At 57.0% G+C, this 12781-nt stretch overlaps 1 protein-coding gene across 1 annotated transcript in view; it reads left to right on the top strand.

Annotated features, from left to right (window-relative positions):
- The window catches only part of ARHGEF10L (Rho guanine nucleotide exchange factor 10 like), a gene marked incomplete at its 5' end in the record, with an annotated part of 100665 nt that extends 88205 nt beyond the window's left edge, over positions 1-12460 (top strand). Inside the window, 3 exons of the mRNA XM_081086117.1 lie at positions 2123-2297; positions 8947-9069; positions 10352-12460. Of these exons, the coding sequence (XP_080942243.1) occupies positions 2123-2297; positions 8947-9069; positions 10352-10893 (840 nt within the window). The 3' untranslated portion in view covers positions 10894-12460. The remainder of the gene's footprint in view (positions 1-2122; positions 2298-8946; positions 9070-10351) is intronic.
- Between the last annotated feature and the right edge of the window lie 321 nt (positions 12461-12781).

The raw sequence follows: 12781 nt of genomic DNA, 5'->3' as shown, positions 1-12781 counted from the left end.
GATCATGTCACTTACCAGCTCAGCTCCCTCCAGCACTTCCAATCAAACTCTTCACTGGATTTTAAGGTGGCCCTGCCCACCTCTCCCACCTCTGTCTTAGCACTGTGCTCCCCACACTGACCACCTTTCTGTTTCTCAAACATGGCAAGTTCATTCCTGCCCCAGGGCCTTTGCACCTCCTGTTCCCTCTGCTTGGAATGCTCTCCCCACCCTCACCCCATTATCCCAGGGCTGATTCCTTCACGATTTTAATGTCTCTGATTAAATGCCTCCTAGAGAGACCTCCTCTGGCCACCCAACCTTAATGGCTCCCAACATTTTTCCCTGTGCAGCGGTTTTAATTATTTGGAGTCATCTTTATCTGTTTATTTGTTTCACTGGTCTCTGCACTGGGAACACACACTCCGTGAGAGCCCCTGGGTGATCTCATTCATCATTACCTTCCCAGCACCTAGACCCATGCCGAGCACATAGTAGGAGCTCAAAAACATCTGTTGAATGAATGAGACCATATTAGGAACTGGGCCTGCACCGAACTCCCCCTCACCCAGGTCCCTGTAACCTCATGACAACTTCCACCTACAGATGGGGAACTGAGGCCCAGGCCTGTGCAGTTACTGAGGAAATGAGCTCTAATAGCAGGTCTGGTAGCAAATCCATGTTCTGTCCAACATCTTCCTGCAGTTTCGGGTTTCTATGCTCTTTACAGAGGAAAGGGAAGGAGGAAACTCACGAGGCCCTGCCCATGGGGCGTTCAGGTTTCTCCTCGCCTGCACGTCTTCCTCCCCCCCCCCCTTTTTTTTGCACTTGCTGCTCTACCATTCACATTTTCCTATGTTCTTTACACAGCCTGTGTAAACAATTTTGAGTGGTTGTGGAACAGTCCACCGAATGGATGCACCGGAGTTACCTGACTGTCCCCAATGGCTGGGCACTTAGGCTGTTTCCAGTCTGCTGTGCTGCAGTTGTCTGCATTGGAGCAATGTCTGGATGTTGTAGATGAAGCTCAAGGGTCTGTCCGTTCACTCTGTGACCAAATGTTACTACTGTGTGCTGGCCCCTGTGCCGAGCAGGGGGCACTGATGGGCCTGAGGCTCAGTGTCTGCCCTTGGAGATCATAGTCCGGGGTGGGAGGCGCTGAGCAGACACAGGGTGGCGTAGGTGTCACGGGGCTGGAGAGTGGAGAACCCCGTGCAGAAGGTGGTCTGGTGCAAGGGCGGTCGGGGGTGCCTCATGGAAGAGGGGCATCACCCCGAAGGGAGTCTTCAGGTGCTGAAAGGAGGGCGCTGGGTGATGCGCACAGCACATAGGTCACCATGAGGGCGGAGGCATGGCCGTGTGGCTCCTTCTGAGTGTCCTTCCGGCCCAGGCTCGGGTCGGCCTGGAGTGGAGGGAGCCTGTCGGCAGAGCTGAGGCAGAGGTGGGCGGAGTGCCGAGTTAAAGAACTTTGTCCTGGGGTGGATGGAACTCTGACTGTCTTCTCTCTTTAAAAAAGAGGTTTTCTTTAAAAGACCAAAATTATACATACACCTATTAAAAAAATCAAATAGCATAGAATGGCTCATCCCCAGACCCCTTCCTGGGAGAAAATGCTTGTCACCTATTTGTTTTCAATTCACCTGTGTGACTGTGACTTGTCTGCCCTGCTGGTTCCTGACTTACCGACTTTGGATGTTCTGTGTTGCCTCCCACTGTAAAAGGTGGGGATTTGGCTCACAGCACCCACCTCTCTTCCCAGGAGTTGTGTTGGTTGCCTTTGTAACTTTAGACAATATGTAAGCGGCTGCTTCCTTCCATTGACTTTAGTTCTTTCTCTCCTGTCACGGTGGTGTGCTAGAGCCTGTCAGCTCCTAAGAGCCTGGTGTGTGTGACTTTCTCCCTGCTCCTTGTTCAGAGATGTCGTGTGGGTAGCTTGAGATTGGCCCTGTTGGAAGTATTTACACCAGGGGAATTGGCAGACACGACACACCAGGGTACCTCTGCCTGTTAAACAATTACCAAGGCGCCACTGCTGGGCTCCTGGGGTTTCCTTCCGGCCTCAGCTCGTTCAGGCAGAGGCCGGAGCAGCTTGGCCCCCAGGTGTTTGGCTGGCCCAGCACCAACACCACCACTCTGTCCGCAGCAAAGCTTCGAGGCGCACCAGGATGAGGCCGTGAGCGTGACGCACATGGTGAAGGCGGGCAGCGGCGTCTGGATGGCCTTCTCCTCCGGCTCCTCCATCCGCCTCTTCCATACAGAGACGCTGGAGCATCTGCAAGAGATCAACATCGCCACCAGGACCACCTTCCTCCTGCCAGGTGAGGCTGCGGGGGCCTCGTCCCGGGCCTGTGGAGGGAGGGCGCTGACAGTGGCGGGCCGGCTGAGGTGCATCCCGCCAGCCCATCTCATTAACCTTGTGGGAGCCTTAGGTCGGCCTTGAAATGCCAGGCAGCTGCTAAAAAGCCACTCTGGGTGGCAACCAGGCCTGTCTACACCTGCCACTCCTCAGGTTGACAGGAAACCAATTCTGCCTCGAATCACCTTCAGGATGAGCTGCAGGGGAAAAGCGAGGGCCGAGCAAGGGGCTCTTTTCTTAGAGGTTTTTCTAAGAAAGGCAGCTGTCCCTTTTAGTTCCCTGGCCAGGCTGGGAGCGGGGGTGGACAGCATCCCCGGGGCCTGTGCCTCCTCCTGCAGAGCTGTTGGTGAGACGTGATGGAGAGGATTAAGGCTGGAGCGCACCTAACCCCTGCCCCGTATCTGTCTGAGGCTTTGGCGGAATTGGCTCTAGTCATCTCCCTTACCATCTGCTGCCCACGCTGCCGCCCAGACCCCCGCAGGCTGTGCTGGGAGAGCAGGGCGGCCACCTGCTCAGGGCCCATTCCTGCCCACAGCTGGCCTTAGAGCAGACCACAGAGCCAGCTGCACAGCCCGCCTTGCCTCCCTGCTTGGCCCCGCTTCCACCAGACAGGCCGACTGACCCAACCACTGCAGGCTGGGCTGGTCTTAGCAGCTGGGGAGCTGCAGGGCCCTGGGGCCAGGGGCAGAGCAGGCATGGCAGGCTGAGGGCAGATGGGCCACGGCGTCACTAAAAGTAGCTGAGCCGGGAGACTGACCTCCCGTGAGGCTGGGCCAAGGGCGGGCACGCTGGCCAGCACTTTAGGGGCCGTGGGAGCTGTCTCACCCCAGAGGCCTGGTTCCTGACCCCACGTGGCGCGTCTGGAAATCACCCTGGCCCCTGCTTCCTCCCAGCTCCTTGAGATTGTCCCTGACTTGTGGCCACAGGGGATCTTATACCAACAACAAGATCAACAACAAACAGTGATAGAATGTAATTAACTACCACCCCGCCATGAGCCCTACCGTGGGCGAGGTCCCAGGCGCTTGACCCACAGGGTCTCACTTCATCTTAACCCCGCGAGGTGGGGGTTGTCCCCGCTGTACAGATGCAGAAACTGAGGTTTGCTCAGCAGGTCAGGAGGCCGGTCTGTGCTCATGCCGCCCGCCAGGGGCAGGACTGGGGTCGCAAGAGGTCAGACTCACTTCAGAGTCCCACTGTGTGTAAGGGGGGAAGGGATGACTATAGAGGGGCCCAGAGTCCTGTCTCGATCACCTTTGGGTCTTGGGCAGGTCTCTTTGCTTCCCGGAACCTCTGGTCCCTCTATGGGACTGGAGGTGGCTCCGGGCTCCTGGTAAATGCCATCAGTGCGGGAAGGCACCATGCCCAGGTCTGGGGTGTGGTGGGTACACCAGGAGGAGAAATGCCCCCTAACGTGTTCCCTGGGGTGTGGGAGGAGCCTGCGGGGCCCGTGTTATGGGTCTTTCTCTTTTGCAGCTTTATTTTTTTTTGTATTTCATAGGATTTAGCCATTCTACACAGTAAATCCATTTAGCTATGATAGATGTGTCTCTGTATCACAAAATATTTCCCCATTCACGCTGATAGCTAAATTATTTCAAGTTAGTGGGATAAGGGGAAAGTCGCACAATCTCTGGGCCTTTCCGATCTTGTCAAGCTCATCTGTGGGAGTGGGGAGAGCGAGAGGAAGCGTCACGGTTACCGGGGCCCAGAGGTGGATTTGTGGGCAGATCGGCTGCAGGTGGAAAAACTCCAGCTCCCCGCGGCGCAGCTGACTCACTGTGGACGTTCAAAACACAGGCCCACGCCCCCTGGCTGGCTGGTTCTCTGCACTTACCCCTTAGAGAAGGGAGAGCGTTCGTCATCGGGATGATTATTTCAGAGCCAGGTAAACCGAGGCCCAGGAGGTTAATCGACTGGCCCGAGGTCCCGCTGCTGATGAGGCCGGAGCCAGGGCGCGAATCGCAGCCCCCTCACAGCCTTACGGCGCAGTCCCCCTTGCTAGGCCTCGTTTCCCCATCTGTACGGTGAGGGGCCGAGATTTGAGTCAGAGCTTGACCATGCCGTGTAGGACAGCTCAGAACCTAGAGTCGGGCAGGCCCTGCTGGATCCTGGCTCTGCCACTTTGCAGCCCGGTGACTGGGAGTGGGTGGGGAACCTCTCTCCTCCTTGGGCCCTGCCTCTCAGGGAGGCGTGGTGCAGCCTCTGGCTTGAGTAAGTCTCAGTCCCCGATGGTCGGCTCCATCATGCCTTCTCGGCCATCCCCATCCCTGGTCACACCGGCTACTGTGGGCCATGCGTCTCCCACGGGGCTCCTTGCTCACCCCCACCCGCCGCGTCCATGCCCTTCCCTCCTCATCAGCTACATCAGAGCAGACAGAGCCACCCCTACGCTTGCCGGACCCCTTTGGGCCTGGGCCCTGGGCACACCCGGATTGGAGGCTGAGGTTCCTGGGTACAGGGCTTCCCGGAGGTGACTGTCCTGGGCCTTCTCCCTCCGGCTTGACCGTTCCTACACCACACCGAGGGCCCCCACACCCGAAGGCCCCCACACCCGAGGGATGCTGGGCTGGAGCTAGCATGGGGCAGAGGGCAGCTTCAAATCCTCCCACCTTGTGCCTCGGCTAAAGAACAACAGAGCGGGACGCTTACGTTCTTTATTAGAAATATTTAGAAAGTATTTTTTCTTTGCCCACACCAGCAAATGAAATAATTGCATAATTAGTAATAAATTTGTTCCTCCTTTAAGCGTGGATTTCTTTAAGGGGACGTAAAATATTTATCACGCTTCCTTCCCCCGACCCCTGCCTTCCACTCGGCACCCGACTGGTATTAATGCATTTTTGAGCCTAAACTCCCTCCTCCTCTTAACTAGACAGGTCATTAATAAAACGTTCTCCGAGAGCCCGAGCTTTTTAAAGTTGCATATCTCCAGATAGATGGCTCGGGCGAGCTGCGCGCTGCTGCATTAAGTCTCTGTGATAAAATATTTATCCACCATTAGGATTTTTTTCTCTCGGACTGTTTGTGAGGTGCCTTGCTCTTTCCCTCGAGGCGGAGGGGGAGGAGGAAGGGCCGAGGAATGAGGTCTGATGATGAAGTCATTTCTCAATTCCGGCATCTCTTTGGGTTTCTCGCTGCCTTCCTTTGGGTTTCGGATATGGGGGTGGGGCTGGGGTGGGGGTGGGCGGGAGGATGCAGGGGCATCAGGAAATGGTCTCCTTCTGGTCTTCAGGCTCCCGGGGCCCCGGAACAGGAGGTGAGGTGCTAGAAAAAATTTGCTACTGTTTCCGCGCTTGGCTTTATTGTTTTTGTGGGTTTATGGCTCTGGTGGAGCTGGTCGGAAGAGTCTAGGTCCTTTTAATAATTATAGCTGTTTTCCTAATAGCCCGCCTTTATTGATTGTGTACTAGGGCTAAGAGCTGTGCTCAACCTTGTATATATATTATCTTTATATGTGCTGTATATGTATATGCATATTTCTAATAACCATAAAATTGAGCTAGGTAGGTTTGTAATATTCATTGATCAATGAAAGTGACTTGTTAATTCACACAGTTAGTCATTGACATCAGCACCCATGTCCTTTTCCACTTTCCTATATTTTTCATTCATTCATTCATTCATTCATTCACCCATTTACTCACGGATACTTGTTGAGTGTCTGCCATGGGCCATGGTACTGGGAATGGACCTTGAGCACAGATAAGCCTCTGCCCTCATGAAGCTTACAGTTGGGACAGCGACCAGCAAATAAGGAAGGGGAAGAAGAGGGTGGTTATAGACCTTGGCCAGGGCCAGGAGGGAAGAGGGCTGGTGACGAGAGGGAGCTCGTAGCCTGAGCCTGTTGCTCTGACTTCCCGGGGCCAGGAGCACCCAGTGGGGCCGCAGGTGTCCTAGTAGTTGACGCAGGAGGAGGCAGAGTCCCGGCCCCACGGGCTCGCAGATGCTGTGTGTGAAATAAATAGTGCCTGCCGTCAAGTGATGAACTGGCTTTTCTTCGGTGTGGTTTGCATTTCCATGTTGAATCAATACTATGAATATGACTTTTTGAGTTTGCATCACATCGCCAGACTCATATATCTCCCTGCCTGCTGACAGCTCCATTTGGCTGTCTAACGTGCATCTCAAGCGACACATCCGGGGGAGAACTTGGACTTCCACCCCAAGCCCGCTCCTCCCCCAGCTCAGTCGGTGTCACTGCCGTGTACCCATCTGCACGAGACAAAACCCTCTGAGTTGCCCTTGATCCCTCCCCTTTCTCTCCTCCCACTCTGGTCAGTCAACGGGTCTGTTGTTCTGCTTCAAAACAGATCTCGGACCTGTTGGCTTCTCATTTTCTTCCTGCCACCATTGCGTCTCTGTCCCCATCTTACGCCCCCTTCTTCCCTCACTGCTGAACGCTCCTCTAAAATCAGGTCTGTCCCTCACCTGTTAGACCTTCTGGTAGCGTCTCATCGCGCTCAGAATGAGCAGTCACAGTCCTTACCCCGACTCGTCCACTCTCCTGACCTCCTGCTCATCTCGAGTTTGCCCTGGTCTCCGAGCTGCACTGGCTTCAGTCTGTTCCACCGACCTGCGAAGCTCATTCTTGTCACAGGGCCTTTGCACGTGCTTTGGCTCAGGTCTTGACGTGGCTGCCTTCTCCTTGTCATCCTGATCTTGCCTCCTCACACCTGCCTCCCCATCCTTCCTGGAAGCAGATGGAGGTATGAAATCCCAGGACCCCCTCCCCTGCTCCATCACCCCAGTGGAATCCTCTGCTAGTGTTTGTGTTCCTTGTTTATGTTTTCACTTCCCATGTTCCCTTTCCAGCGCTGCACTGATATAGTGGCCACATTTAAAATTAAATGGAATGAAAAATTCAACCTTCAGCCCCACTAGCCACATTTTAAGGGCTCAGTAGTCACGTGGTTAGTGGCTATATAATTGGGCATTCTGGTAGAGAACATTAGCATCATGCCAGAAAGTTCTAGAATGTTTGCTCCTCAAGAGCAGAACGCTGTGTGTGGTTCCTGCCGTGCCTCCCACGCCGAGGGCGGAATCCCGCACTCCACAGGTGCTGGGAATGTCCCGGGGTTCCAGTGAATGGATGAGTGACGGTCTGGCACGCTGGGTTAGACAAGGCTGTGCGGGCCCCAAGATGGAAACCCTTCTTCTGGGGTGACTGGAGCCCCAGCATTCTCCTCCGAGACGGTTTGCTCTGCAGAGGAGGCCCCTACCCCTCCTCGTATGGACCTGAGGCAATTTGTGCAAGAGCAGAGAGGCATTGGGAGTGCTGGGCTGTAATAGGCAGAGGCTTGAGTGCGGCTCCCGACCCTGCACTCACCAGCTGGGAGAACTCTGGACCTTGACATTCCCTTCTGGGAAATGGGCATAGCATCTGCGCCTTGCAGGCCTCTCAGTGGTTGCAAGGCTTACGTCAGACGAGAGCAAGCACGAGCGCTGCCGATGCTCCAAAGCAGTTTTCTCAAAGTGCGGTCCCTGGACCGGCAGCATCCTGCCACCAACGACCTTGCTAGAAATGCCGTTTGGGGCCTCACCTCGAGGGGGTCAGCCCCCGGTTGTGAGCCCTCCTGTGGTGCCAACGGCAGGCCCAGGTTGAGGACCACCGCTCTCAGCAGCATCTCACACATCACATGGCGTTGTGATTGCCGAGATGCGTGGTGTGAGTTAGAATTTCCTTTAGGGGAGAATCAGCCCCTCTCAGCGGGGCAGGAGGATCTGGGCAAGAAGCGGGCCAGCCCTCGGGGAAGCCAGGCGTCTGCTCTGGGCCTCTCCTTCATGCCCATTCTCACTGACCCAACTGTTGGCAAAGGAACAGCAACTACTATCATGGCGGACAGACCATGTTTCATCCTCGGGACAAGGCTGTGAAGTGTCATTGCCTGCCCTGCTCTCGGCACTGGCTGTGCAGCCCACACTGTCTTCCTCCCTGTGAAGAGCAGTGGGACCCTCCCTGCCATCGCTGTTTGCTAAAAGGAAGAGACAGCACCCAGGGGATAGCCAACAAGAGCTAATCTGGGCCGACATCAGAAACATGCTCGTCCCTGGCGCGGAGCTGTCCTTTGCACTGTCGGGCCCAGGGACTGCAGGGCGGAAGGGCCCACATGGGCAATGTGTCAAGCCTGGGCTGGAAAGCTAGGGGCTGCAACAGGTTGTCAGTTTGCTTTGCTTCTCATATCCACCCTGGCCCCTCCCATGCATCCCGTCTGCACCAACCTCCTCTTCACCTCAAACCTGCACCTTTCCAGGACCCCCTGGCTTCACTCCCAGGCGGCTGGCGGTGACCCTGGTGTGGGCCCCGGGGCCTGCCCTGTGTGCCAGAGCACCCAGCCCCTGTATGCGGTAGCTCACAGACGCCGGCACCCTGCTCTGTGACATTCCCTCATTGCGTCCTTGCAGCAGCCCCAGGTTACACGGGAGGAAACAGCCTGGGGGAGGGAGCACGCAGCCTCCCACACCCCAGCTCTTACCCACACCCCATCCAGCTTCTTGCTTGTCTCCCTGGAGGAACCCGGGTGATACCCTTCCCTCAGTTTGAGGTGGCTCCCAGAACCCACTGCTGCCCCCAGGGAGCGTGCTGCTCACACTGGCCTCTCTCTCTGCAGGCCAGAAGCATGTGTGTGTCACCAGCCTCCTGATCTGCCAGGGTCTGCTCTGGGTGGGCACCGACCAGGGTGTCATCGTCCTGCTGCCCGTGCCTCGGCTGGAAGGCATCCCCAAGATCACAGGTGAGGTTCTGGGAAAGTCTTGTCGGGGCCCAGGGGCCAGCTGCAGGTGGAGGGGCCTGGGGGCATGGTGTTCATGCCCAGATGTTTGCGGGGTGTCTGTTCTCCAGTTTTCTCTGCCATCGCAGGCTGCACTGTGGTACAATGCAATCAAATCACCTCAGCCCCATAGTCTCCCGCTTTCTTTCTGAGCCTCAGTCTCCCATTCCGGCAAATGGGCACAGTCGTGCATATTGGCCAGGTGGTTTGAAGACTGGCTGAGACACCTGACTGATGGCAGACGCTCTGCCGGGCCCATTCTGCTCCTTCCCCATAGCAGCTCCAAAACGTCTAGGCTCCAGAGATAGAAATAACTGCGGGCTCCCTGGGGTGAGGGCTCTGTACAAATGTGTGTGCGTGGATTAGAGGAAGGCCTGCCCTGATGTGAGGCAGCAGGGCCCAGGAGGACAAGTGGGTCAGGGAGGACCCAGAGCTCTGGGCCGCTCTTTGCCTCCTCCCTGGGAGCAGGGGTGAGTGGGAGGGAGGAGCCCCGAGGGAGGCCAGTCCCACCAGATCTCAAGCTCTCTGCTAAAGAAACACCCTAAATTCTGAGATTTCCTGCTTGCATCATAGAGATCATATTGTTCATCCTGGGCTGGGTCCTGGGGTTGCAGGGATGTACCGGGCAGAGACCCTGCCCCTAAGGCAGTGGTCGGCAAACTGCGGCTCGCGAGCCACATGCGGCTCTTTGGCCCCTTGAGTGTGGCCATGAAGTTTCAATCGCACTGTACGTGCGCGCCCGCACGTGGTATTTTGTGGAAGAGCCACACTCCAGGGGCCGCAGTGTGCCGACCACAGCCTTAAGGAGTGATGGTCTGGTGGGGCGGCTGTAGTCCAGGGTGGCAGGTGCTAAGTGGGGCGCCCAGGGACTCTGGGTACAGCGACAGGAGTGATCAGCTCTCCGTGGTGATTTCCAGAAGGATGTGCTGTGGAGGAGCTCGAGCTGGGCTTCCAAGGATGTTATAGAATCAGGTGGGTGGGAAAGGCTCTCTAGGTGGAGGCAATGGCTGGGGCAAAGGCCCTGAGCCGTGCGGGTGGCTCAGGCAGGGAGCTGCAGGCGCTTTCACACTGAGGGTCCCCCGGTGCTTTATAAGGTCACTCCTGTCCTCCTGCTTCACCTAAGAAGGTAGCCTGGAGCATGGAACCCCCCCACCCGCAACCCCACAATCAGTCCTCCCAGAGATGTGTGGGTGCCTTGCTTAAAGCTCTGGACCTTTGGCCCCTTCTCTCTGCCCCACGTCTGCAGGGAAAGGCATGGTCTCCCTCAACGGTCACTGCGGGCCTGTGACCTTCCTGGCTGTGGCCACCAGCATCTTGGCCCTGGACATCCTACGGAGTGACCAGGAGGAGGCCGAGGGCCCCAGGGCCGAGGAGGACAAGCCGGACGGGCAGACTCCTGAGCCAGCGCCCGCGCCCTCCGGCCACGTGGGCCGGGAGCTGACCCGCAAGAAGGGCATTCTCCTACAGTACCGGCTGCGCTCCACGGCCCACCTCCCGGGCCCGCTGCTCTCTGTGCGGGAACCCGCGCCCGCCGATGGCTCTGCCCTGGAGCACAGCGAGGAGGACGGCTCCATCTACGAGATGGCCGACGACCCTGACGTCTGGGTGCGCAGTCGGCCCTGCGCCCGCGATGCCCACCGCAAGGAGATCTGCTCCGTGGCCATCATCTCCGGCGGGCAGGGCTACCGGAACTTCGGCAGCGCCTCGGGTGTGGGCGGGAGGCCGGCCTCCTGCGGGGAGACGGACAGCACCCTCCTCATTTGGCAGGTGCCGTTGTTGACGCTATAGCCCCCACCCAGGGAGCACAGCTGCAGCCGTGCCCCGCTCTCGGCCTGCGTGGGATCTTCAGCCAGCCAGGGCCCCCGGGAATGTGGGTGGAATTGCCTTCCAGGGATCTGCCCAGGGCTGTGTGGAGGGGCCTGGGTCTCTAGTAACAACCCCAGGTAGACAGGCCTGAGACTCTAGTAACTACCCAGGTGGAGGGGCCTGGGTCTCTAGTAACTAGCCAGGTGGATGGACCTGAGTCTCTAGTAACTACCCAGGTGGAGGGGCCTGGGTCTGTAGTTACTACCCCAGGGGGACAGCCTGGGTCTCTAATAACTACCCAGGTGGACTGGCCTGGGTCTCTAGTAACTATCCCAGGTGGACGGGCCTGGGTCTCTAGTAACTACACCAGGTGGATGGGCCTGGGTCTCTAGTAATTAGCCAGGTGGACGGGCCTGGGTCTCTAATAACTACCCAGGTGGACAGGCTTGGGTCTCTAGTAACTATACCAGGGGGACAGGCCTGGGTCTCTAGTAACTACCCAGGTGGAAGGGCCTGGGTCTGTAGTTACTACCCCAGGTGGACGGGCCTTGGTCTCTAGTAACTACCCAGACGGAAGGGCCTGGGTCTCTGGTTACTACCCCAGTGGGACAGGCCTGGGTCTCTAATTACTACCCCAGGCGGACGGGCCTGGGTCTCTAGTAACTACCCTAGGTGGAGGGGCCTGGGTCTCTAGTAACAACCCTAGGTGGAGGGGCCTGGGTCTCTAGTAACTACCCTAGGTGGAGGGGCCTGGGTCTCTAGTAACTACCCTAGGTGGAGGGGTCTAGGTCTCTAGTTACTACACCTGGGGGACGGGCCTGGGTCTCTAGTAACTACTCAGGGGGACAGGCCTGGGTCTCTAGTTGCTATCCGAGGGGACAGGCTGGGTCTCTAGTTACTACCCATGTGGACATGCTGGGTCTCTAGGAACCACCCAGGTGGACAGGCTGGGTCTCTAGGGACCACCCAGGTGGACAGGCTGGGTCTCTAGCACCCACCCATGTGGACAGGCTGGGTCTCTAGGAACCACCCAGGTGGACAGGCTGGGTCTCTAGGAACCACCCAGGGGGACAGGCTGGGTCTCTAGGAACCACCAAGGGGGACAGGCTGGGTCTCTAGCACCCACCCATGTGGACAGGCTGGGTCTCTAGGAACCACCCAGGGGGGGACAGGCTGGGTCTCTAGGAACCACCCAGGGGGGTGGGGGGCTGGGCCTCTAGTAACTGTCCTGGCTGAGCAGAGGAAAACCTCTTCCTTTGAAAACATGATAAAATTTAGAGTTTGGGGGAGGGGCTTGGGTTTGTGGAGAGGGAAGAATCCACTGAGGAAATAGCCTTTTTTAAAAAACAAAACACAAAACCTCACAACTGCCTGACAAGCCCAGCGCCTCTTGTCCGGGCCAAGCGGGGCTCAGAGGCGGCCCGCGCCCCTCCTGGGAGGGCGTGAGCGTGTGCGTGTATGAGAGCGTGTGGGCTGGTGTGTGAATATATATAAATACGTATATATGGTGTATATTATCTGTGTATAAATAAAGTCTGTACATATTGGCGCTCTGGGAGATGCTGGAATAAAAGGCGAGAATAACATCGGTGCTTGGATTGAGGGGTTTTTCTTTTTGAGATGGGACACGGGGAAAGACAGAGCAGCTGCCTCTGGGTGGGGAGTGTTCGGGAGCCGGAGTGCCCCTGCCCTTGGCAGGAGTGGCCCAGGCCCGGCACCTGAAGACCTGCCACGAGAACAGCCCCAGGACTGTGCCGTTCCGTGTGGTCGCCGTTGGTCACCGATGGCTACTTAATTTTTAAAATTAATTACAACGAACTTAAATGACAAATTCAGTTTCTCATCCCATTAGCTTGCAGAGCCCCACAGG

This window comes from Myotis nattereri (assembly GCF_964212035.1).
Source record: "Myotis nattereri genome assembly, chromosome: 3".
Classification (NCBI taxonomy): Eukaryota; Metazoa; Chordata; class Mammalia; order Chiroptera; family Vespertilionidae; genus Myotis; species Myotis nattereri.
Note: the sequence above shows the minus strand (reverse complement) of the source record. Positions and strands in the feature narration are given on the sequence as shown.